General features: G+C 49.5%; 1 protein-coding gene across 4 annotated transcripts; it reads right to left on the bottom strand.

Annotated features, from left to right (window-relative positions):
• Positions 1 to 424: 424 nt before the first annotated feature.
• LMO2 (LIM domain only 2) lies at positions 425 to 25,676 on the bottom strand. 4 transcript variants are annotated; one of them, XM_084894595.1, is made up of 5 exons: positions 25,460 to 25,676; positions 23,926 to 24,021; positions 11,834 to 12,059; positions 6,832 to 7,047; positions 425 to 2,074 (listed from the first exon to the last, which is right to left on the bottom strand). In XM_084894595.1, the coding sequence occupies exons 3-5, from the start codon at positions 11,872 to 11,874 to the stop codon at positions 1,855 to 1,857; spliced, it is 477 nt and encodes a 158-aa protein (XP_084750721.1). In that variant the 5' UTR covers positions 11,875 to 12,059; positions 23,926 to 24,021; positions 25,460 to 25,676; the 3' UTR covers positions 425 to 1,854. The 4 variants fall into 4 exon arrangements, with proteins under 4 accessions (XP_084750721.1, XP_084750723.1, XP_084750722.1 ...); XM_084894597.1 differs by having other exon boundaries at positions 23,926 to 23,989; XM_084894596.1 differs by lacking the exon at positions 25,460 to 25,676 and having other exon boundaries at positions 23,926 to 24,049.
• Between the last annotated feature and the right edge of the window lie 232 nt (positions 25,677 to 25,908).

Raw genomic sequence — 25,908 nt, 5'->3', positions numbered from 1 at the left:
TAAATACGTTTTTATTCATTTTAAAGAGAGAGAGGGAGGGAGAGGGAGAAACGTTGATTGCTGCCTCCTGCACACCCCCTACTGGGGATTGAGCCCCAAATCCCACCATGTGCCCTGACCGGGGACCTCTCTCAGGTTCACAGGGTGATGCTCAACCAACTGAGCCACACTGGTTAGGGCCCCTTTGGTGATTCACCCTACTGCCACCTGAGTTGAAATGCAATATAATTGTATTTGTTTTAAATTGGCCATCTTAAGCAGCCAGATTTCCCAAGCACTTCTACGGACCCAGAGAGCCATCTCTTAATTATTTCTCCTCTAGAAGAAATCAAATAGCCCTTAGTGATGGAAGTTCTAAAGAAATATCATAGTTAATTAACTTAGAAATAGATGCGTGTTTCTGATGTCTTAATAACTAAACATATTACGACTGCTTGCCAGTTTTTATTGAACAATTGAAAAGAATGTCCATCTAGGTTGGTCTTTCATTGGGACAGTCTTGAGAGGCGATGACCAGCAGGTGGCGCTCAGAGTCAGTTCGCGGAGACCAGAAGAGTGTGAATGAGGGGGGAGGGGGGAGGGGGGAGGAGGGAGGGGGAAGGGAGGAAGGGAGAAGGGGAGAGGAGGAGAAAACGCACCAAGAAGGTTCCTGCTTTAAATCCTCAGAGTGAGGTCCTCTTAACCACTTGTCATAAAACACCCCGAGACACACGTCTGGGAAAATCGAAGTGTCAAGCTCAGCATCTTTGCCACATTTCAAACTAGGTAATTACCTTCTCTCCCGAAGGGAATCTGTTTTATGTATTTGTGTCCTTTCTAGGTTACAGGTTTCCCAAAGGCAAGGATCTTCCGCTTCCTTCACACAATGCTGGAGTGAGATGTGCGTCTCACAATCACAATTTAATTACTCCCCATCCCTCTGAGCCACATGATGACCTGTTATATAATTGCTGGTAATATAGAAATGTGCCTGCCTCGTATAAACCCGAGCAATAAACGGAACTTTTTATTTGACCTAAAAGTAAACTGCTTATTTACTTCTCCTTTACAATATAAAAAAGCCATTTCCCCGCCATCCCAAGTTGTTAAGTCATTATGGAATACACAACACTACATTTTAGTCTGTCGTTTTTATTGTTTGCAGAAGTTTGGTGTTTTGCTGTGCTGTTGTTTTTGTAACGACACACAACACATACTTGGATATAATCTAACATAACAAAATAGTTGAACCACCTTTTTTTTTTTTTTTTTTTTTTAGATTTACATTTGTATAGAAACCATCTGTGGAACTCCTCACCTCGAAACCAAGGGATCTAAACACAGGGGTGCGTCAGTGTGGCTTTAAATAATTGGGTGGCTGAGCGCTGCAGTTCCCATTTTCAACTGAAATGTGTCTCCATGCTGCTTCCTTCTCATGAGAGGAGGACAGTGATTGGAACAGGGTTGACAGGAAAGCCAGGAAGTAAAGAAACCAATTGCACATCTCTAGTTGCCAAGGGTCAAAGCCATAGCACGTCTTCCCACAACTCCCTACCTGAAGATGTAAAGTTCCGTCATGATGGCCCACGTGCTGCCCCCTCCCCGGACGCTCCTTTCCTTCATGAATCATGTCAGTTATCATGGGTTAGGCTGTGGCTACCAGCCATACGTTCTCCCTAACGGCTGGTCGTTGTGTCTCATTTAGGTATCATTTTTTTTTTTTTTGCATTATGTCACTTAGATGCTGTGTCTTGTGCCCAATTAGGGTCTACCGCCCCCTACAAAATGCCTCATCCCGCCCTGGAATCCCCAAAGTGCCTCAGAGTGAGGACCCCCTGGAGACGGTGACGTCAGCGGAACGCCCCCCGGGCACGCCTAGATCATGCCGTTGATCTTAGTCCACTCGTAGATGTCCTGTTCGCACACTATGTCGGAGTTGATGAGCAGGTATCTGTCGCCCACGCAGAAGTGCTTCTGGCAGGCGGCGCATTTGAAACACTCCAGGTGGTACACCTTGTCCTTCACCCGCATCGTCATCTCATAGGCACGGATCCGCTTGTCACAGGAGGCACAGAGACCGTCTTGGCCAAAAAGCCTGTGGGGGAGGGGCAGAGAAAGAAAGAAAATGTGAGGACACTGGCAGAGACACTGGGAGAAAGGGTTGGAGGAGGAGGAGGCTGAATTTCTAAGATGTCAGGAAGCAAGGAGGAGTTGGGCTCACACAGAGGGCCGACTCACATGGCCTTTCCTGCAAGGAGGAAGGTACTCTGGGATGAAACCGTAAATCTTGAGAGAAACGTCTCTTCTGACATTGAAATGAAGACGCTCCTAAGTCTCAATAGAGCAGTCAATGAATATTTCACTAGATCCGTCGCTGAATATTTTAAGCACGACTCAGTGACCATGTGGGAGATGCACACCATGGAGCCAAGTGCAGTGGTTCTCCAAGGGTGGTCCTGGCACCACCAGCATTTGCATCACCTGGGAACTCGTCAGCAGTGCACGTTCTCAGGCTCCCCTGGTTGAGATACTCTTTGCTGGGGGTGAGGCCCAGCATTCTGTGTGTCAATGAGCACTTACAGGTGATTCTGGGTGTTAGGGAAGCAGCCTGCAAGAGTGGAATGAATATCCCAAGCATTGGAATCCGAAGACCCAGAGGTAGGGGGTCCAGGAGTACCCCTGAGCACCTATGACTCTGGGGAGACCTCTGGTTCCTGTGAGCTGTGAAAGGGCAGTGAGCAAGTTCACACGTGCCTGATAACGTGGCATTTTAGCAGGTCCTTTTCACATAGAACCTTTAGGACAGTGTTAGGTAAGTGCTTGTTCTTAGCGGAAATTCTTATTAACTTCAGAATAGCAGGGAGTCAATTGATACAGTCTGAGAGCTTGTAGGGCAGGGAAGGGCAATGGGTAAATTAAGATACATGTGGGCGACATTAACGGTATGTGGCAGACCTGGTCTGAGGGCAGAGAGCTCCCTGCGAGAGCCAGGGCCAGCTCCTTTCCCTCCGGATCCCGCTTCCCGTTGGAAGAGCTCTGAGCCTTTTCACAGCACCACGTGGGAGCAAGCTCATTACTGGGGGAGAACATTGGATCCCGGCGCAGCAGATGGCGGAGCGGCAGGAGACTGCCACCTTGGAGGTCACAGAGTGGAAAGGCAGTTCTGGCTTCCTGGCTGCTCCGTACGTGGAGCTTGGGCCTGAGCGAGGATAAACGACTCACCGAACGGTGTGCGCGAAATGAAGCCAGCTGCCTGGGGCGTGTGACCCGTAAGGAAGGACAGCGTTTATTAAAGGGAAGTCGGGGGTAAATGACCAGACACATCAGGCAGCTGATGAAGGCAAGGCCAGAGGAGGGACATTCGGGAGACAAGCTCAGGGCTAGTTAGCATCGCCTCTAACGAGCCAGGCGCCCTGGAGCAGAGGACTCCTCTCTCCCGGCTTCAGCGTCTTACGCCGGACAGCAAGGGGACTGGAAGCAAAGGCCTCTGCGGCCAGGCCATCTCGGGTTCGGGGAGATTCTGCTCAGAGTTAAAATACTCCAGGACCTGGCATCTAACGGGAGCATTCGTGCTGGCACTGAGAACGGGGGCCTCAGGCTGGAGATCCCAGACGCAGAGCCCGACGGGAGGGGGTCCTGAGGGTGGGTTCTGGGGAAACCGAATAGGGGGCAAGGACACTGGACAGAAGGCAAGCAAGGCGAGCATCATGCATCTCGGGCTGAGTCCCTGGGTGTGGGGGATTTGGGGGAGCCATGGCCGGTCGGCAAGGGGACTCTGAGGTGACAGTTATGTCTCCAGGTCACCCTGGCTCCAGGCAAGGGTGCGGGGTGTTGGTGCTCCTCCAGGGCAGGTCATTGGTTCAGGTGACCTGGGCGTCTGGGGGAAGGGGGCCTGCTCCCAGCTGTAACAGATGCAGGTGCTGGCTGTTGAAACCACTGGGTTGGTGGGCGCCCTGCACCCACAAATTGGTGAAAAGGGAGCAGAAGGGAGTGGGCCAGCACTCACATTAACAGCTACGGTTAGGCTCCCAACAACACAACACAATAACACAACACAACACAACACAACACAACAATGCAGGCTTTAGGCCCTGCATGGAGTCTCATGAGTAATGGAGGCTAAATGTCTGGAAAAGACCGTAACTGGTGAGCCAGCCATTGGAGAACCTCAGAAGTTATCCCAGTGGGAAGAGCTGAACCCCATCATAGGACCCCTTGAGTCACTCCAGCATGTCCTTGTTAAGGCACGGACAGATACCTTACCAACACGTGCGTGGCTAAAGGGCCACCCGGAAGCAAAAATAAGAATAAAAATATTTTTTCTCCCCTGTCAAGAGGTGTCACGCCTTAAGCCTTCTCCTGCCCGTGTTAATAACAATAACAGAAATATTAAAGGGTGGCTGGAGCCGCCTGCACTAACACAGTTAATTAACATGTTGCCTAGGAATGTAGCGGCGAGAAGAATTATTTCATGTCACCGAGACACAAGTTAATTAGCACCGGGTTCTCCCAGACCATTTCTTCCTCTCCTTCTCAGAAATGGAAAAGATTAACAGGGCCAGGCGGCACCGGGTTTATTCTGGAAGGTTCTATAAAACCGTGGAGATGGGAGAAGCCCCGGCTCTTCTGACCTTCCTCTCCCGGCACTCCATTTAATCAGATTCAAATGATTTGACAGGGATGTCGTCCGGGGGCCCGATGGGAATCATTTGCTCGTCTGCCTTCTGCATCGACTTGGCAAACTGGTAGCGAGCAAAATCAGGTCTCTGGTTATCCCGGTTTTATTTCCTTTTTGTCGCTTATAAGAAATTGACCGAAAAGATAATCATGATCATTGAAAACCCTACTTATTTTCTCTGAATCACCAAATTTGCAAGGACTTTATCAGGGGATTTAGGGGGGACGAGGGGAAGCTTATTCGATCAGTCTCTCGGTAAGCAGATAAGCTTTCTTCACTGTGGAATTGCCTGCAATTTTTTTTTTTAATGTAAAATGCTTGGCAGGGTGGGTTGGGGCGGGGGGTGGGGGGGTGGGGAGCTGGCCTGGCAGCCAAGGGCACTGGAGTCTAAACAAGCTTCCAGGGTTGGGTGGCCCTCGTGTATTAGGGCTGCATGCTCCACAGACGCCCTGCCATAGGAAGATGGCAGAAAACTGACAGCTACACAGCCGAGCAGATCTGACAATAGAGGGCTCAGAGTTAACTCCACAGCAGCCAATGTGGAACTGGAAATTCTAGAACATTCCGGGCAAAGGCACTCATCGAGTGCTGGAAGACTCACATGGCCAAAAGTATATATGACCTTGAGCCTTAGAGAGGTCCTCAGTGGTTGTCTGAGTGTTGTGGAGGTCCTATTTGCCCCTCCATTCTCCCATCGCTTTGTTCTTTAGACAGAGGTCTTTTTTCTTTTTTTTTTTAATAATAATGTATATTTTTTTATATATGTATTTTTTTATTGATTTCAGAGAGGAAGGGAGAGGGAGAGAGAGATATAGAAACATCAATGATGAGAGAGAATCATTGATCGGCTACCTCCTGCACGCCCCCTACTGGGGATCAAGACCACAACCCGGGCATGTGCCCTTGACCGGAATCGAACCAGGGCCAACGCTCTATCCACTGAACCAAACCAGCTAGGGCCGCAGGAGTAGTCTTCATGGCAATGTCAGGAGGGTCAGTTACAAGAGCAGCGAACATCTATTTGATATTTGTGCACCAAATCAGGCACCTTACGTGTATTACCCCATCTAACCCTCACCTCCTCCTTGGAAGTAGGTATTATATTGTCCCCATTTTACAGATAAGGAAATCGAGGCTTCGGGAAGTTTAGTAACTTGCCCCAGGTCACAGAGCTAGAAAGCAGTGGTGCCAGGGCTCAAACCTACAACTGACTTCAGGGCCTTCCTATGGAGACAGTTAAATTCTTGGGAGCACCATAGTGGGAACATGCTTTCTGTTTTTAAGTCTCTCCTCCCATCCTATTGGAGTCATACAAAGGAATAGTTATAACAGATAGGTTTGCTTTGAAGCATTCCATGAGCTCCTAAGAGCCCACCCTCACACATACAAAGTAATCTAAATTTGTGTTTATCATTCTCTTACCTTTAAACTATTTTTTTTAAATATATTTTATTGATATTTTACAGAGAGGAGGAAGGGAGAGAGATAGAGAGCTAGAAATGTCGATGAGAGAGAAACATCGACCAGCTGCCTCTTGCACACCCTCTACCGGGGATGTGCCCGCAACCAATGTACATGCCCTTGACTGGAATCGAACCTGGGACCTATCAGTCTGCAGACCAACGCTCTACCACTGAGCCAAACCGGTTTCGGCACCTTTAAACTATTCGTATTTTACCCTCCTCTCCCCCCGAGGAATGGATGAAAACCTGCTTCTCAAACAGGAAGAAATGCCAACTGCTTCTCTGCATGGGGCCGCGGAGACAGCCTCTGCAGCCTGAGCTCATTCTGGCAGGAGCCCCGCAGGTGGACTCAGACTCCATGTCTGTGGACACCCGGCCTCCCTCCTGAGGGCCTGGAGGGTGCGAGGGGGTACCTGAGATAAATAGTCCCTCCCCCCTGAGGGCCCGGAGGATGGTGAGGGGGTACCTGAGACAGTCCCTCCCCCCAGAGGGCCCGGAGGGTGGTGAGGGGGTACCTGAGAGAGTCCTTCCCCCCTGAGGGCCCCGAGGATGGTGAGGCGGTACCTGAGACAGTCCCTCCCCCCTGAGTGCCCGGAGGGTGGTGAGGGGATACCTGAGAGAGTCCCTCCCCTCTGAGGGCCTGGAGGATGGCGAGGGGGTACCTGAGAGAGTCCTTCCCCCCTGAGGGCCCCGAGGATGGCGAGGGGGTACCTGAGATAGTCCCTCCGGCAGAGCTTGCGGCCCAGCTTGTAGTAGAGGCGCCGGCCCACCTCGCCCAGCCGGCAGCCGCAGAGGTCACAGCTGAGGCAGTCCTCATGCCAGTACTGGTCGATGGCCTTCAGGAAGTAGCGGTCCCCGATGTTCTGCTGGCAGCCTCCGCATGTCAGCAGGGACGGGGGGATCTGCAGCACCTCATCCACGGGCTCCCTAGAAAGAAGGCCGAGCGTTAGGGACGAACCCACTGTGGTGGGACAAGCACCCAAGGCCAGGAATCACCCTGGGCCGACAAACAGGAAGCCACACTCAATTGTCTGCCGGTGACATAGAGAAAGGACAGGACAACCTACCCTCAGGCTGGACTGCAGAGGCCAGCCAGCCCTGGGTTAGTTCAGGAGAGAGCTCGACCTTACATCCTAGAGCAGTGGTCGGCAAACTGCAGCTCGGAAGCCACATGCGGCTCTTTGGCCCCTGGAGTGTGGCTCTTCCACAAAATAACATGGCCTGGGCGAGTCTATGTTGAAGAAGTGGCGTTAGAAGAAGTTTAAGTCTAAAAAATTTGGCTCTCAAAAGAAATTTCAATCGTTGTACTGTTGATATTTGGCTCTATTGACTAATGAGTTTGCCGACCACTGTCCTAGACTCTTTAAGAAGTAAATGCAGCCCAGCCGGCATGGCTCAGTGGCTGAACGTCAACCTATGAACCAGGGATCACAGGTCCATTCCTGGTCAGGCACATGTCCAGGTTGTGGGCTCAATCCCCAGTGTGGGGTGTGCTAGAGGTAGCCGATCAGTGATTCTCTCATTAATGTTTCTCTTTCTCTCTCTCTCTCTCTCTCTCTCTCTCTCTCTCTCTCTCTCTCTCTCTCTCTCTCTTCCCCCTCTCCCTTCCTCTCTGAAATCAATTAAAAAAAATAATATATAGAAGTAAATGCAGGGCACCAAGAGGCATCCAAGGCAACTGTAGGTGGTACTAGCCCCCTCTCATCCCAGCACCATTCTCGCACCTCCAGTCTCACTTCTCTTACCTACTCTCCCCTCCTATTCTCCTTCCCTCTCTCTACATTTCTCTTTCTTTTCCCTCCTCTCATACCAGGACCCAAGCGCACTGCTGAACCCCAGAGGAGGCACTTGGACTGAACAGTTGCTTGCTGCCGGGACAGCTGACTAGGCTAAAACCCTGCAAATTTCCTGTGGAATCTACCCGCCAGCCTACCTCAAGTCCTTCCCAACCGCACAAAAGCAGAGGTGAGGAAGAAAGTAACCGAAAATCCTTTTACTTTTTCTTTTCAAGATATAAATTCCCTCAGGGCATACCAGGAAGTCTCATTATTCTATTTTATTTTGTTGCAGAAATTCCTTATCCCAGTCCTTCTTACCTAACGAATCCTTGGAGAACAATCCCAGGTGTTAAGGCCGTTGTTAAACGTACAAAGGCACCAAATAGACCTTCCTGCATGTGAAACTCTTTACAACTGGCAAAACTGATTTGGGTAGAGTTGATTTAGAAAAGAAAATGGGGAGAAGGCAGCAATTATTTTCAAGGGAGTGGAAGGCAATTAGACTCTGAAATCTCCACCGAGGCGGTTGTTAACAGCGAGCTCGAGGTACGTGTTCTTTCATTAAAAAGTCATACAGCAGAAACCGGTTTGGCTCAGTGGATAGAGCATCGGCCTGCAGACTGAAAGGTCCCGGGTTCGATTCTGGTCAGGGGCATGTACCTTGGTTGCTGGCACATCCCCAGTGGGGGTATGTGTAAGAGGCAGCTGATCGATGATTCTCTCTCATGGATGTTTCTAACTCTCTATCCCTCTCTCTTCCTCTCTATAAAAAATCAATAAAGTATATATTTTTTAAAAAGTCATACAGCTTCTGACTTTGCTTAACTTGAATCTGAAGACTTCTGTGTTTACATTTTAAAATAGATGACGTTATTTACCACAGGAAAATAAAGAGAAGAAATGATTCCAGCACCAAATGGGACACAGGAAAGACCCAAATACCTGTTGATTTGTAATAATTAACAAGTGCTCTTTGAACCTGACTCAAACACGAATCTACATTTAAAGTATTATGTTTTGTTTTGTTTTAAATGGACCTGCTTCCAACTGGGAAATGCCTAAAGGAAAAGTACCCCTGGGTACCTTGAGGGTATCAATCTGTATCTCTTAACGGGCACTATCCTACCAGGTGACCTTGGGTCTTGATTGGCCTGTTCCCACAGAGCTCAGCATCTGTGACACTTAGGGACTATGAGGCCCAGGCCCAGTGTTGGTGACACCCCGTGACAGCTTCAGGGAGCTCTGTCCGTCAAGCGCAGCCCTCCCGGTGACTCTTTGGGTGTAAAACCACAACCAAGCCCACACTTTGTAGGCTGAGTGTAAAGATCCTTCATGAGATGATTTCCTTTGAGGACAAGGACATGTGAAACCTGGGCCAGTTTTCTTCTAAAAACTCAAGACCTGACAAGAGTGTTAAGAGTTCACTGAAACCTGACTGGCTTTTCTTTGTTTCCACGGGTGAGACATAAGGCTTTCCATTCTTCCTTCTGAAAAAACAAAATATCCCCAGCCTCGTCATGTGCAACAACTCCAAATTGCCTCTCTTCTCTTTCCACAGTGTTTCTGACTTGGGGCTTTCCGAAACACTAAGGGACCCTCCACACCGCTGGATGCCTTGATGCTGATGCTGCCAGCCAGCTGTGCAAGAGGAGAATGTGCCCTTAGCTGGTGCAAAAACTGTTGGAATTAAAATGAACTGCTCTTGTTACTCACGGGAGGTGCTGGGCCCCCCCGCCCCCGACTGCGGTAGAGAAAACTTGTGTTCATGAATTCCGGCTGTCTTTCTGTCTCAATGTTTCATTTGCATACGCCTAGGCAAGTTTTTATCTGTAATTTGGCGATGCTGGTCACACCGACCCAACTTGGCTTTGAATAAGTACACAGTGGAGCTGGTAGGATAGTTGTCTACAGTAGAGATATTAAGCAAAACAGCTATTGTGAGGGCCCGAGATAGGAAAGGCCAGGATAAAGATATCGGCTCTATCTATATTTCTATAATTAATGACAATACCGTGTTATCTTGGGTGGGTGTTCCAAGCCAATAACTGTGTGGGACTCACCTTCAAATTAATGTTTTATAATCCCCTAGAACCTGTCTGAATATTACACCTGAATGCACCTGATCCAGGATTTCTGGGGTAATTTCCTGACAATTTCTGAGAGAGAGCGGATGTGCTGCAGCAATTCCTTAACAAACTGGTCCATCTTCCATTGGCACCTACCTTCATCGGGCAGAGGGTGAGGCCCAGGAGTGAGCATCCCTCAGGAGGTGCCTGCTGTGTTATGAGGTTAGAATGTTTCAATTTCCTAATCTCAGTGAAAAACCACAAACTTCAAAAAGGGCAAACTTCCTTCAGGGAACTGAAACCGCCAGATTTATCGTCTAATAAAAGGATCAGCGGCCACATTCAGCGGATAGAAAAGCAAGCATTCAGCAGCAGTTCACCCAATGCACTCTGATGGTATTTCTATGTCTTGCCCAGCCTCTGAGAACTCAGAGCGAAGTTGGAATTCTAGGTTTGTACAAAAAAAAAAAAAAAAAAGTGAGCCAACCACCCTTTAAACCTAGTGTCTGCCTATGTATGAAAAGGAATGTTATTTTTCTCCTGAGAATATAAGGAAGCTGAGTTTTTTGTTTGTTTGTTTGTTTGTTTTGTTAGAACAAACCTTACTCCGTATAGAACTGGTGCCCGAACCTTCAGGATTGACTAGTGATGTTTATATTCTCATTGGATGGCGGCATTTCCTGTGTTTTATGAGAACACGCTGAGCTTTTATGCCGGTAACCTAGGGTAAAACCCAGGTATATAAACACCACAGAAGGCTGACATGGGGGAGGAGGGAGAAGGAGAGAAGGGGAGACTTCAATCAGGAAAGCACCATTCTTTTAAAGCAGGAAAAGGGAAAGAAAACAAAACAAAACAAGTGGCTCTTAAAAGCCCAAATGGACAAGTCATTACCCAGCTCCTTTGGTCTGGGTAACAAATCCCTTCAAAGGATTAGATGGGGGACTTCAAAGGAATAAAAATTCTCCAAACCAGACAGCTAATGAATCTTAAAAGGGCACTTGCGCTGACGGGAAAGCGGTGTTCTCAGCAGCCCTCTCTTCCCACCATGACGCTGGGGAACGGGCTGCAGATACCGGGGCTGGGGCCGGGGTAACACCCCCAACCAGCCAGAGGCTCAGAAGGCAGATGGATGCTCACTAGTTCCCGGACCCCAAACCCGGGGGAGGCTGTGATGGAGAGCCGTGAGGCTCCGATCCCCAGAAAATCTCACCCATACCCAAAGTGTACACTAACTTTCGAGGTCCCCAGGCCCCCATCGGAGGCCTCTCCTCCCCTCCGGAGGCCAGGGCGAGCTCCGAGGCGGATGCTCACGCCTCCTCCTCCTCCCCCGCCGGCCGGTCCCCGGCTCCGCGGGCGGCTGCTCTCTCTGCCTGCGGCCCGGGAAGGGGGCCGGGACGTGGGCTGTCAGGCACTGGGGAAGCCCCCACTGGAAAGCCCCCCTCTCCAAATGGACAAAGAGAAAGGGAACCGAGCGGGAGCGAGAGGGGGGCGACGGCGCAGGACCGAGCTCTCCACGCTCCCGGGACTGCACCTGCGCGCCTCCCCGGTGCCCGCTCCGGTGCAAACTTTCCGGCCGGCGGTGGCTTTTGGGGAGCCTCCCGGGGAGAGAGGAGCGACCCCCTGTCCCTCCCAGCCGCCCAGCCTCCTCCCCAGCGCCCCCGGGGTCACCGCGGGCAAGGGGAGCCCCCCGCGAGGCAGAGGGGCCAAGGGCACGACCTCCGCGCCCGCCGCCCGCGCCCCCCGCGCCCCCCGCGCCCCCCGCGCCCCCCGCGCCCCCCGCGCCCCCCGCGCCCCCCGCCTCCCTCCCGGGGCACCAGGTCGCGGACAGGACGCCGCGCTCCCCGGTGCCAGGGGCGCCGCACTTACTCCGACGGGTCCAGGCTCTTCCTCTCGATGGCCGAGGACATCGGGGAGGGAGGCGGCGTGCCGGGCGGCGGGGGCGCCCCCTTGGCTGCTCGGTGCTGGCCGGCGGCGGCCGGGACGCGGACCCCGCCGTCGGGTGCTCGGGCGCCGCCGCTCCTGCGCCGCTTCGGGCCGGGGCGCTCGGGCGGCGGGCTCGCCCCTCCGCGCTCAAGGCCGGTCGCCGCGCTCCCTTCAAAGCCAGAGAGAGAGAGCGAGTCAGCGGGCTGCCGGCGCGCCGCGGCCGGCCCAGCGGGGACCGGGGCGCGCAGCCTGGCCCCCCACCGGCGGCTGCAGCTGCCGCCGCCGCCGCTCAGGACTTAACCTTCCATCGCGGTCCCGCCGCCAACGCCGCCCGGTCCGCCCGGCTCCTCCGCGCCGCCCGCGGGAGGTGCGCGCCGCCCGGAGCCCGGAGCCCCGCGCACCTTCCCTCCCTGCCGGGGCGCGCAGCTCGCCGCCGAGGGCAGGAGGGGAGGGAGAGGAGGGGGCGGCGGCCGGGGGCGGGAGGGGATCGCGGCCCTCTCCCTGGGCTCCCCCCTTTTTCTCTCCCCCTCTCTCTCGGGAAGGTCTATTTTCGCTCAGCTTCCCTCTGTCTCTGGTTTCATTTCCTTTTCCTGATCACGATTCAAATACAATAGAAGGAAATCACATTTAAAGGGACAGCTGCCCGGGTACCCCCCACCCCCCATTTTTTTTTTTTTTAATGGGGCTCCTGGGGATTTGCCATACAAACAGCAGCGGCAGCGGCAGCGGCAGCGGCAGCGCAGACTGGGCTTCTTAAAGGGGCCGGCGTCGGAGGCAGGGAACCTCTCTCCTGGGAGAGGCGGCCGGGTGGCCTCTGATCATCCTCAGGGCGGCTTCCCCGCTTCGCTTCCCTTTTGGTGAACGAAAGCTAAAAGTAACCCAGCCGGCTGCTCAGGAAGGAAGAAAAAAAGGCAAGAGTGTGAAATAAGCACCTACAAGCAATGCAAGCGTCCCGAGTGGCTGCCGCGCGCGTCCGGGGTTCGAGGTCCCAGGTCCCAGGTCCGTGGTTGCGGACGGGTGGCTGCGTCCGCTCTGCAGACGGGCGGCCGGAGCTGTGCGAGCGGGGCTGCGCGGGCCGGGGCTGCCTGCCTGCGCGCTGCCAGGGCTGCTAATCCCGCAGGGAGGGTGGTTGGGAGGGACCACGCGGGTCTAGGCTCCTCTCCTCTCCCCATCTGCTGGCGGCCGAATTCCCTCCCTCAGCATCTTTCAAACAGCAGACTCCTGCGGCTTACCTGGCCCCCTGTGCAATGCCAGCCACACACTGCACGGAGAGCAAGTGCCTTTCTGAGGATGGAGAGCAAGGGAGGATCAAGAGACCACGTTGCCCTGGGTCAGGGGAGGAGGAGAAAAGCCAGACTTGATTTTGGAGTTCTGCTTTCCCCTCCAACCTCAAGGGCAAGTTCTAGGAAGAGGGAGGAGATACAGAAGGGGAGAGGAGGCGGCTGATCGTCTGCCCTTCGGTATAGAAAAACTTGGGGTCCCGTGGGCCACGGCACAGTGCCTTCAAAAGGACCACATTCAGAAATTATTGTTAAAGGCCTGCTGGTGCACTATGCCAGTCACCAGCCTTGTAAAGAGGAAGCTGCCCAGTACTTTCAGAGTGTGGAGGGTGTTTTTTTAGTGGATTATAGGGGTAGTCGTTTTACTCCCATTTCACAGATGGCAGTGGAGGGCCTGGATGAGTTGGCTTTGAAATGTTGTGACCAACGTCAGAAGTGAGTCCCTGGACACTTCGTTTTCCCTCTTCAGGGAAATCCTCATGGACTTTTTACAAGAAAAACCAGAATTCACTATTGTGTGCATGTCGGAAGCATGGGTCCCTAATGGGCACAATTAAAATCCGTCCCTGTATGTGAGTGCGGGAAGGAGGCCGTAAGAACAGCTTTGGGTCCAAGTCAAGCCTTCGTATGTAAAAAGACATTCTCCTGATCAGACTCTTGTGATTATTATTATTATTATTATTATTATTATTATTTAAATCTTTCTTTAGATCCTTGTCTTCATTAAAAAGGAAAATCCCTAGGATTTTTTTTCAGACAAGCCTAAATTCTGTGATAACCATGTAATCTACCACTCTCCGATCAGAAATGAAAATGAACATATAGGTTGTGATTGGTAGTTTACATCCTTACAACCTGTATTGTCAGTGTGATGGTAAAATGCCGGGACTTGGGAATTGGACTGCCTGGGGTTTGATTTAGGCTCTTACTTCACAGCCAGCGTGGCCTAGGAATAAGGTCCGCAGTCTGAGGAGCCAGTATTGGGCCGTGGCTCCGGAGTCAGACGGCCGGAGTCCCTCCTTTGTGTACCTGGGCTCACAGCAGGAATGGAAACTCCCGGGATCCTCATCTATAAAACGGGGGTGCCAGACCTATTGCTTCAGTTGTTGTGAGGACTGAGTGAATGCATGCTAAGTGTGGCGCATAACGCATGCGATTAAATGCATAGAACGCACTTGGCGGATATGAAGGGCTCATAACTGGCAGCTGCTATGTGAGAGCAAAGACATCATCGGGAGAATTTAACAAGAGCTTGAATCCAGCAATTCCACTTCTGGATATTTATCTGAAGAAAACAGAAACAGCAAGTCCAAAAGATATATGCACACCAATGAATATGGTGCCTTATTTACAATAGCCAAGATATGTAAACAATCTAAATGCTCACCACTAGGTGAATGGATAAAGAAAATCCTATATAATAAAAGCCTCATATGCTAAGTGTTCAGTCGTCTGGTTGGCCATTCGACCAATCAAAGTGTAATATGCTAATGATATGCTAAAGCCACTCAACTGCTTTGATTTGACTGATGTGACCACCAGGGGGCAGACACTCTGATCGGTAGGTTAGCTTGCTGCTGGGGGTCTGGCTGATCAGGACTGAACCAGACAGGCCGGACCCGCCCTGGAGCCCTCTCCCGGTCCCTCCCCAGCTGGCCACCCGCCTGCATCCTGGCCTGCCACCTCTCGAAATCCAGGCTGAGGAGTTTCCCTCCACCTTCACCCCCCCAGTGCATGGATTTCATGCACCGGGCCTCTAAAAAAGCAGGAAATCCTGCCATTTGTTACAACATGGATGGAACTTGAGCCTTATGCTAAGTGAAATAAGTCAGATAGAAGAAGACAAATACTGTATGATCCACATACTAGTATGTGGAATCTTAAAACACACACACAAACAAACAAAACAAAGCAAAACAAAAAAACTTAACTCACAGATATAGAGAACATACTTGTGGTTGCCAGAGTGGGTGGTATTGGTGTGTGTGAGCGAAGTGGGTGAAAGAAGTCAAAATGTACCAACTTCCAGCTATAAAATAAGTAAGTCCTGGGTATGTATTGTACAGCATAGTGACTATAGTTAATACTGTGTGTTTGAACATTGCTAAGAGAGTGGATCCTAAAAGTCCTCATCATAAGAAAAAAAATTGTAACTACATATAATGACATTACCTAGACTCATTGTAGTGGCCATTTCACAATATCTACAAACACTGAATCATCGTGTTGTACACCTAAAACTAACATAATGTATGTCAATTATATGTCAAAAATAAATACACAACTAAAGCTTGAAATTAAATTTGAAGACAGGAATTTCCCAACCAAATTAAAAACAGTTTTCTATTTTTAAAAAGCAAACAGATAATGAACAACATAAACTGACGAACAAAAACAGATCCAGAGACAGAGAAGCAGCAATCAGACCGTCAAACCTCAGAGGGAAGGTAGGGGAGGATGGGGGTAAGGGGAAGAAATCAACCAAAGGACTTGTATGCATGCATTTAAGCTGAACCAATGGACACAGACAAAAGGGGGGTGAGCGCATGAGTGGGGGCTGGGGGTTGGGGGGTTAATGGAGAGCTGAGGACACATATGTAATACCTTAATCAATAAAGAAATTAGCTGGGACCAGTTTGGCTCAATGGATAGAGCGTCGGCTTGGGGACTGAAGGGTCCCGGGTTTGATTCCGGTCAAGGGCATGTACCTTGGTTGCGGGCATATCCCCAGTAGGGGGTGTGCAAGAGGCAGCTGATCGATGACTCTCTCTCATCGATGTTTCTAACTCTCTATCTCTCTCCCTTTCTCTGTATAAAAATCAATAAAATATATTAAAAAATAAAGAAATAAAGAAATTAAAGATTAAAAAATTAAAGATTAAAGATCAAGGTCCCTTTAACCTTACCTCTGATTGCTACTAACATTTTCCATGTTAATGTTCACTTCCTTGGTGACTAGGTGAGATGCTTAGAACTGCTTGCTCTTATTAAATCTGATAAGTTGCTGACCTCCTTGCTACTGTTTTGCATGGGGCTCAAGTTAGTTGTTAAAATAAATATATGCTTGGGTTCCAGGAGGTAACCTCCGAACAACCAACTTTGGGGCATAAAATTTCCTTTGAATAATCCTGTTTTGACCCGAGGGCGTAAAGAAAAGAGTGATTACTGCCTGTGACTTTGGGTCAGTGTCTTATCTTTCACAACTCTTTGGGGAGAACTTCCTTAGAGAAAGCGAATATTTGAAATGGTATCTTAAGATTTCAATTTCACACACAGTGGTTGGAAGCAATAACTGCCGACCGGTGGGATTTCATTTCTAGTCAACGGGCAATTGAATTGCTCAAATTTAAGTGTAATATTTAGAATCAAGTCTCCAAATGCGCTTTTATTATGCATAATTTTAAAGCCATCATGACCTTCTTGTATCTTTCCCCAGCAACCTTACACCCCACGCAAAAGAGGGATTCTGGTAACTCTGAGGCGACTGGAACATGTTAACGATGCTTCTAAGTTGGGGAAATCCGAGCTTGATGCCTACCCAGGGGGGTTGCAATGTAATTCTTTCTCCCCCGCCCCTCACTCTTTGCCAATCGTAAACACCCTAAATTTAGAAATTTTCCAAGTTTTCCTTCCTGAGCACGAATGTCAGAAGGAAACCAAATCAGCCTACATGATGAATCTGACCCCAGGTGGCTCCATTCTTTCCTGCTGGCATTTTCTATTCTTCTCACTTATTACATTTACAATTGTTTCCTAGGGAAGCGCAGCTTCAAGTGACTAAGGCTGCATTTTTCTCTGCGAAAATGGACTTCTAATAGAAATAAAAATGCAAATGTCATTGGGGAAATGCCAAGGATGACAATTTACTTCTTTTCTTTTTTCCCTAAACGTTAGAAGCCAAGTGGCCTCACCTACCTGTTAGCTGTGGCATTCTCACATCGGAACAAACATACAGCTTTGTTTTGATATGGCTTCTGTTCCCGTGCACAATTCTCAAACTCCTCAGTTGTCACAGGCATCTGGCTCCCGAATGTATTTGAGGGCCGGTGGATGGGAATGTTATCACAGAATGTTCAACCTCTTCGTAACTTACTGATAAATCAATCAGGTTTCCTATTTCGCAGAAAAGAGACCAGTGCCTCTCCCCCAAATCTAAAGAAAATCCATATCAACTGAGTTTAGGAGAAACGAGCCTAGGTGTCAGACAGACAGGGCTCACCTGTTGACTGGCTGTGTGACTTGGGGGAAGTCACTTCACCTCTCTGATTCTCAGTCTCTCTGTCTGTTCATGAAAGCAATGATAGTGCTCAGCGGGGCTAGAACGAGGGCAAGGCCACTGGGATGCCAGCTCACCTCACAGGAACGCTGAGGGGATTCCAAGTGTGGAAAACTGCTTTGCACAGGGGTGGCATATGCTCAGAAATGATAGCTGTTGCCATGACCCCATCTTTCAGAAGTAATCACTGCTGGATCGGAAAGCAACAATCCCTCAGCTGGTCAGGACACCCGCCAAGGCATGCTGAGACGGAGGCGCTTTAGAAAGAGCAGTGGTGTGCCCAAGACGTCAGCCAGCCCCCAGTGTGGTGAGCCCACGGTTTTCAACCAGAAATGCTGACAGCTTCGTGGCTTCCCCCACACACATTGCCTGCTGCTGACACATCCCTGACTTTGTTCATCTGATTTCCTCTCCCAGGAAGTCCTAAATCACCTTCTACAACGGAGACAGGAGGCAACATTCAGCGCTGAAGTAACTGACACGGATGTCACCATTTCACAGCAAGGGCTTAGCAGAGTTAAGCTCACAGCACATCCTAGTGGAGGGGGACTCAGGAATGGGGTTTCCCAGCATGCTCTAGTGCTCTAGTGGGCTTCCCCTGCCCCTGCTCTAACCCAGCAGCTTCATCCTTGACCTTGGACACGTTACTCAGCCTCTCTGGACTTGAGCTTCTGCTCCTGTAAAGTGGGCATAGTGGAGCACCTGTCTTGTGGAGCTTTTATGACGTTTCTGTGAAGTGGAACAAATCCAGTCCCTGAAAGGAGACTGGCACATAATAAGCTTCTGGAGGATATTTTGCATATTCCAGCTTTAAAATATTTGAACACTCACCCATAATTCAGACACCCTGTGATGGACAAGGCAAGGGAGGCATAGACTCAACAGCTTCTCTTCCAGCTCCTCCACCATCAAACCCTCCCCAATCTCTCTCTTGGGCTCTGCCCCCTGGATTTGTTTGGTGCTCTGAGATCCAGGGGGAGTCAGAGCTGGTGAGCTGACTCACTGAGCTGCCCTCGTGCCTTTTGTTTATGCAAACTATCCCCTTTCTCTAGCCATTCAGAGAGCCCCATCTGAGGGACACACCACAGTTTATCAGAAAGCCACGCTCCGCTCTGTATTGTGGTGTAGAAGGCCTCATACTTTCTCCACCACAGCCCCCTCCTTCTCTCTGTTGGAACCAGAGTGACCCTTTTCCTATTTATTGAAAACAAACCAAGACAGCTCCACCTGGAGACCTTTCTCACTTGCTCTTTCCTCTATTGGAGATGTTCTTCCTCTAGATCCGTGGTTTGCAAACTGTGGCTCTCGAGCCACATGTGGCTCTTTGGCCCCTTGAGTGTGGCTCTTACACAAAATACCACAGCCTGGGCAAGTCTATTTTGAAGAAGTGACATTAGAAGAAGTTTAATTTTAAAAAATTTGGCTCTCAAAAGAAATTTCAATTATTGTACTGTTGCTATTTGGCTCTGTTGACTAATGAGTTTGCCGATCACTGCTCTAGATCATCCAAAGGTTCCCACATACTTCATTCAGTTCTCTGTTCAAATGTTTTATCCTCATAAGAGTTTAAAAAAATCTTTTATCCTGCTTTATTTTTCTTCCTAACATCATCACTACTTCCACTTTACTACATGTATGTTTGTTGTTATTTTGTGTGTGTGTGTGTGTGTGTGTGTGTGTGTGTGTTGGCCTTTCTTCTTGTCCAGAATATAAACTCTGTGAGACTCAAAATTCTTTATGGCTTGTTTTCAGTTGCATCTTTCACACCCAGAATGTGCCTAGCATGCCAGGCCCTGGGGAGAAATTCACTGAAAGAATCAATGAATGAATGAACAAATGGCAGCCCCACTCACCGTGGCCAAAACACTACATTCTCTGGGTAAAAGCTACAAAGGACCTGGAAGATCCCCTGTCTTTCTCAACTATAACTCTTGGGAGAAGATAAGGGCCCGGATAGCATTCAGATTTGGGCCCAGTTTGGTTTTGGGAAAAGATCAGGCTCTTGGCTCTTAGGGACATTCAGGTCAGGGGGAGGAGCAATAAGGCCACTCTTTGAAGCTTGACTCTTTGCTGTAGGGCCCCCATGCCTACGGGAGACATGGCTGCAGTGAGCCAGTGTGCACTCAACCACAGGGGTGAAGGCACAGGCTTTGGAAATAGACAGACTTATGTTTTCAGTCCTGGCTCTCTTAGCTACATGGTTTTCGGCAAATGATCTGACTACTCTGAGCCTCAGTTCTGTCACGTGTAAAATGGGGATAATTATATCTTCATCACGGGGTGGTAGGAATAAAATGAGATCATGCATGTCAAATGCTTAGTACAGTGCTCAACCGATGGTGGCTATTATTAGAATTAATTAAGCAGAGAGCCTCAGAGGAGGACAGTCAACCAGGGCAGGCCCCTCTTGGCTGGACATGGGTAGATAACGGAATTCTGCGGCAATGAGGGCTCAGCCTCCTTTCCAGGGGGACTCTCGCCTGATCTTAGCTGCTCTGTGACTCCCAGGGTAAGGTGGGTGAGGCTTACAGACACCTGGCCCGGCCTCATGCTTAAGAAGGTGAAAAAGAGAGGGCATCAAGATGCTTTCCTGGCCACTGGCTCTCATGGGGAGTCAGGGGGCTCCTCTGGTCTGAGACTCTGCACTGCAGACAGGCCTTCTACTGAAGGAAGGGGCCAGCTGCTTCTGGGGAAGCTGGCTGAGAGGACTGAGCCTGGTGGGGAAGGTGATTCTGACCCTCCTAAGGACACTTACCTTTAAAGCTTCACACCTCAACGGAAAGAAGTCTTTACTATGATGCTCCCTAGAAACACCCTTCAGCAAAAACCAGGGCAAGAGCTGTGTGCTTTTTTCTGCTTCCCTTCGGTTGCAGCTGCCCCTCACGTATCTTATTGCCAAGCTAACCACTCCGGAATATTGTTTTCTTCACGGTCACTACTCTGCTCAAGAACTTGCCATGGCTCCCTATTGCTTGTGGCCACTGGTGAGTTGCTTAACCTATTGGGACCTCAGTGTTCTCATTTTTCATAAAGGGAAGAGATAGCCTGGAAGGTTAGAGCTGCAGCTGGATGTAGGACCCTGTCTTTGCAGCAGATTAAGACCCAATCCCCTACTCCCATTAAAGGCACCCTGTGAGCCTGCCCCTCCCAGCAATTCAGCTTTATACCCCTCAGCCCCATAGCCTCAACCTTCCCGTCTAGCCAGGCAGCTTGCTCCTCCTTGATCTCAGACACCCTGCTCGTGTCCATCTTGATCCATTGTCTTACTCTCTTCTTTCTCTCTGGGATGTCTGCATGGCCCCGTGTTTCAAACCTTTGGTGCCCATGTGGTAGACTGGCTAAGAAGAGAGGCTTTGGAGATAAATAAACCTGGTTTCTGAGTCTCTGCTTCACAACTTACTATCTGGGCAATTAATCTTAGGCAAATCTCTGGGCTTCAGTGCTTGAGACGATAAAACAGAGACAGTGATAAATGTAAGGTTAGGAGGAGTAACTGAGATAATGTATGCAGCAGGCCAAGCTCAGTGTCTGGCACATGAGAAGTTCTCGGTAAATGGCAATCATTGCTGCTGTTAGTTCAAAGTCCTCCCCGGACCCCCTGCTGCTCCCAAATGTGTCCATCACCTTGGACCCTGCCCGAGCCTGAAGGTTTCTCTGTTGCCTGAAGCTGGTGGTGGCTGATCCTTTCCTGAGTCCTCAGAGCTCGTGGCCATAGGGCCTGGTTATTGGCAGGTGCTCACTGCCTCTGTCTTGCAGTGCACTGATTTCATGTCTGAGCAGCATCTTGCTACCTCCAAAGCGCCTTACGTTCCTGGAGAAGAGTGGCCATGATTATCATTTTCCTTAGCTCCCAGGGTACTGATATCAATTTGGAGATCCTCAGTAATTCCTTTTCAATCAAAGGCTTCAAATACCACATCCTTGTTGTCAGTTTCCCAATTCCAAGACTCACATTGACATTCACCAAGACCCGAGGGCCTTCACGCTGGTGAGGAAGGTCTCCCCAGATTCAGCATGGAGGGTGGCCCATGCATTGCCATTCACAGACCTCTTACAAACCTGGGAGCTAAAGTTCTAAAATTCTCAGAAGGAAACACGGGGAAATCCACATGACATGGATTTAGCAATGACGTTGTGACTATGACACCAAAAGCACAGCAACAAAATAAATAAATTGGATTTCCTCAAAGTTAAAAGTATTTCAATATCAAAGGAGATTCTCAACAGAATGAAAAAGCAGCCCATTGAATGGGGGAAAATATTTGCCAACCGTATACCTGAGAAGAGGGTAATATAATAAAGACCTCCTACAGTTCAACAGGAAAACCAAACAACCCTGACTAAATAATGGACAAAGAATTTGAATAGACATTTCTCCAAAGAAGATAATCAAATGGCCAATAAGCACATGGAAAGATGCTTAACATCACTAATCACTAGAGAAATGCAGATCAAAAACACAATGAGATACCACTTCATACCCATTAGAGGATGGCTATTATTAAAAAAAAAAAAAAAAAGAAAAAGAAAGAAAAACAGAAATAAGTTTGTTTGTTTTTTGGAGGATTTGTAGAGAAATTGAAACCCTTGTGTACTGCTGGTGGAAATGGTACAGCTACACGAACACAGTATGTACGTTCCTCAAAAATTAAAAATATGACCCAGCAATCCCATTTTTTAATTAAAAGCAGGGGCTCAAACAGATATTTGTACATACATGTTTATAGCAGCATTATTCACAATGGCTAAACGATGGAAGCAACCCAAGTGTCCATGAACAGATGAATGGATTTTTTTTAAAAGTGGTATATGCATACAATCAAATATTATTTCACCTTTTAAAAGGAAGGACATTCTGATATGTGCTACAACATGGATGGACCTTAAAAACATTACACAAAGTGAAATAAACCAGCCACAAAAGGACAAAGGCTGTATAATCCCACTCATGTGAGGTAACTAGAGAGTCTAAGTCCTAGAGACAGAAAGTAGAAGGGTGGTTGCCAGGGACTGGGGGTGGGGTAGGGGGAAGGCAGAGTTATTGTTCAGTGGGTACAGGGGTACAGTGTTCCAGTTTGGGAGAATAAAAAAAAATTCCTGGAGACATAGAAATGTCTAACCACTATGCTGTACCTGAAACTGACTTAACATTGAATATCAACTGGAATGGAAAAATTAAAAAAATAAATAAATGAGAGATTTTTTTGGAAAAGTTCTGGAAATGAATGGCAGTGATGGTTGTATAGCAATGTCAATGTGCTTAGTGCCCCTAAACTTGGGCCTGGTGAAAATGGTAAATTTTATGTTACGTGTATTTTACCACAATTAAAAAGAACACACACAAAACTGGTTAAAGATAATTCTCTAGGTACACATCGGTGCCAGCGTACAGAAGTTTACCTATCATTTCAGGAAGCTCACAACCTCCTCAGGTTCATCTATCGACCCATTTAACAACCCCAGTGCTACGGGGAAGTTGGTCCCATGAGCTCAAAGATTTCCTTCTGGTCCCCTAATGGCAACCCTTGCCCACTTGGGCCTTGGTGAGCGGGGTTGGTCCTGACTTCCGGACGACCTTCTTTGTGGAGCTCACTTGGCTCCAAGGACAGGAGAAGAGGTGCAGTTTGTTACCATGGAAAGCCACTTAAAGGAACTCCATGCTCTTGTAGATATCCATCTGCCCTCTCTGAGAATTGGGAGTCAGAGTGTAGCCGGCACAGGTTCTGTTTTTGGGGGCGGAGGTGGGAGAAGGGAGGGGTCTCCTGTAAGCAGAGCATCTTTAATGCCCCTTCGGGCCACAGCCCCTTCCCCAAGGCCCAGGGCCAGCTCAGCGCCTCTCACACTCTCAGGCCACACTGCCTCCCACCACGCTGAAGAAGGCTGCCTGGGGCCATAGCTTGCAAAGGAAGAACTATTCAAAAAACACTCCATTTGTATTTCCTGCATGGCCCTTCATCTGGAAATATCTTTTATCTGGCAACTTTTTGCAAAGCGAACTGAATCTGGAAGGAGGTCCTGGCAGGTTTATGCTGGCTCCTCTATCACTCCAATAAGTCATTCCCATCCTAACCTTCAGGAGGGCCGAGGAATCGTGACTTGGTATCAGAAACGGGCCTGGCAGGGAATGGCAGCAAGTCTTTCGAGCCCTGAGTCCTCCTTTTCATCCCGAAAACACCCACTGGGAGGGCAAGAGCGGAATCCAGCCAAGTACGAAACACACTCTCTCGGCTCAAATATCACTTCTTCGGGGAAGTGTCCCTGACGCCCGTGACTAGATCGGGACCCGCCACGAGAAGATCTCACTCCCAGGTTGGATCACAATGTGTATAACGCTACGTTTTGCGATTGTTAAGTGCTATCCCGCTCCCCCAACGACTGCAAGCTCCTACACACTCCATAGCTAGCATGTAGTAAGTGCCAATCAATATTTATCAAAGGAATGAATGAATGGGCACATGAATGAATGAAACTCATCTTACCTGCCTCTCCACCAGTTCCTTCAAGTCCAGGATGAAAAATAGCTTCTTTTCAGAACTGTTGTTCCTGAGAGAAAATGAGAGGGACTCTGGCAGGAGCTAGAAGTAGAATGGAGAGAGAGGGGGGTGGGGGGTGGAAAAAAAACTTCTTTATCTTCAGTTAGAGAAATGGTTCCTCGGGTCCTTGATAAACGAGGGACAAATGCCCCTGGGCTTTCTGATAGCGTGAGGGTCCTTGATAGTGTGGCTGGGTGGGGCAGGTAGAGCGCTGGCATCTAAGCAAAGGGATGGATTCTAACGGTTTCTCCACTGGTTGAAAAGGCTGCTTCCTGCCCAACTTTTTTTTTTCTTCTCTCCGTTGTGTACCAGTTTAGTTTGTGTGAAGGAGCGGCCCCACTTCTCCAAACGTGCGGCTGGTGTGTCCGGAGCTGTCCTAATCGCAGCTGCGAGGGCCGCTCAGTTGGATGCTCCCGCTGGTCTGTCTGTGTCTCTCACTTTGCATATCTCACATGCCTGTGAGTCTCAGAAATCACACCCTCCCCCCCTTATTATTATCCCCCATGTTAGGGCAGGTAGCCAGGCTTCCATTGGATCGGAGAGGAAATTAGGCCAAAGTTATTTCAAACCTTAAACCTGCCTACACGAGAGACCCAGGACACTTACTCACTGGACAGCCTGACCGCTGCACAGACGCAGGCACACAGCCGCCTGTCCTGGGCTGTCACCTCCTTGGGGCCAAGGCCTCTCTGAAGCACTGCATTAGGATCCCTGCCCTCAATTCATAACTGGAATGTGTTTAGAAATGCTAGCAAGGCCCCGCCACTGTGGCTCCGTGGCTGAGCGTTGACCTATGAACCAGGAGGTCACAGTTCCATTCCCTGTCAGGGCACATGCCCGGATTTCGGGCTTGATCCCCAGTGGGGTGTTTGCAAGAGGCAGCTGATCAATGATTTTCTCCCATCCTTGATGTTTCTATCTCTCTTTTCCCTTTCCCTTCCTCTCTGAAGTCAATAAGAATATATATATATTTTTAAATGCTAGAAAGGGCACAGCCCCACCTCTTTATAACACACACACACACACACACACACACACACACACACACACACGTACGCACGCACGCAGAACAGAGTGTTGCTGGTGAGATCATGGTAAACACTAGCCTGTTTGGGGGACCAAAATAACAGAACGATTTCCCTTCGTGGCTGGCGTAGAGGAACAAATTAGACGGATAAATTAGCAGTTCCCAAAGACATAAGCCACCACCCAGCTCACACAGTGAGCGTCTGACTCACGGTGGTGGAGACTGGAGACGAGGGGGGTGGGGGGGGAGTGCTCTCTAAGTCTTAGTCTATGAATAGACGCTCTTCCTCCCTCTCGGGGAGAGAAGCCAGAGTGCCCAGAACACCAAGGGGGAAGCCTCAGAATAGTTTTATTCTAAAAGACAAGCCTAATTACCACTTTTCCTGGCTCCTTGAAGAAGAAAAAGTTCCCCTGCAAGTCTCCATTCATCAGCGAGTTAATCAGGCCTACTCACCGCAGATGACGTAATCTCAGTAGCTTCTCCAATCAGATCGAGGCTGTCACTCCTCTGCCTCCTCAGCTAATTGCCCTTCTTCGTACCTGTTGCTTCTCAGGAGGCCCGGCACCCTAGCTCCTGGCGCCTATCCCAGCTCCTTTCTCTGCCCGGGCACTCACAGGTCCCTGTGGACAGCAAAGCCAAGGGCTGCTGGGGTGTATGCTTCCCACTTCTGCTCAAGGCCAGTTGCTGTTTGTCGAGTGTGTTGCAAACCCGTGGTTGGGGGAGCTGGGCCCCATGCGGCCTGGTTGTCTATCTGATGGGTGGAGTCTTCGCTCCTGCAGCGAGCGCTGATGCCACATGCGCTCTGCATGGGATCTCCAGGTTTTCAGGGGAGGTCCCCTGTGCTGTGCCCGACAGCAAGGCTGGATGGCCCAAGTCCTACTCAGACCCTCAGCCTCTGGCTC

Source organism: Pipistrellus hanaki, assembly GCF_964339955.1.
Source record: "Pipistrellus hanaki genome assembly, chromosome: 9".
In the NCBI taxonomy this organism is placed as follows: Eukaryota; Metazoa; Chordata; class Mammalia; order Chiroptera; family Vespertilionidae; genus Pipistrellus; species Pipistrellus hanaki.
Note: the sequence above shows the minus strand (reverse complement) of the source record. Positions and strands in the feature narration are given on the sequence as shown.

Bases quoted from the DNA above. Each gene is read 5' to 3' on its own strand.
- LMO2 (XM_084894594.1), bottom strand. The intron at 7,048-11,833 runs GTAAGTGCGGCG...CCTTCTTTCTAG, and splicing joins AAGAGCCTGGACCCGTCGGA to GGAGCCCGTGGATGAGGTGC. The intron at 2,075-6,831 runs GTACCCCCTCGC...CCTCCCCCACAG, and splicing joins TGCCGGAGGGACTATCTCAG to GCTTTTTGGCCAAGACGGTC.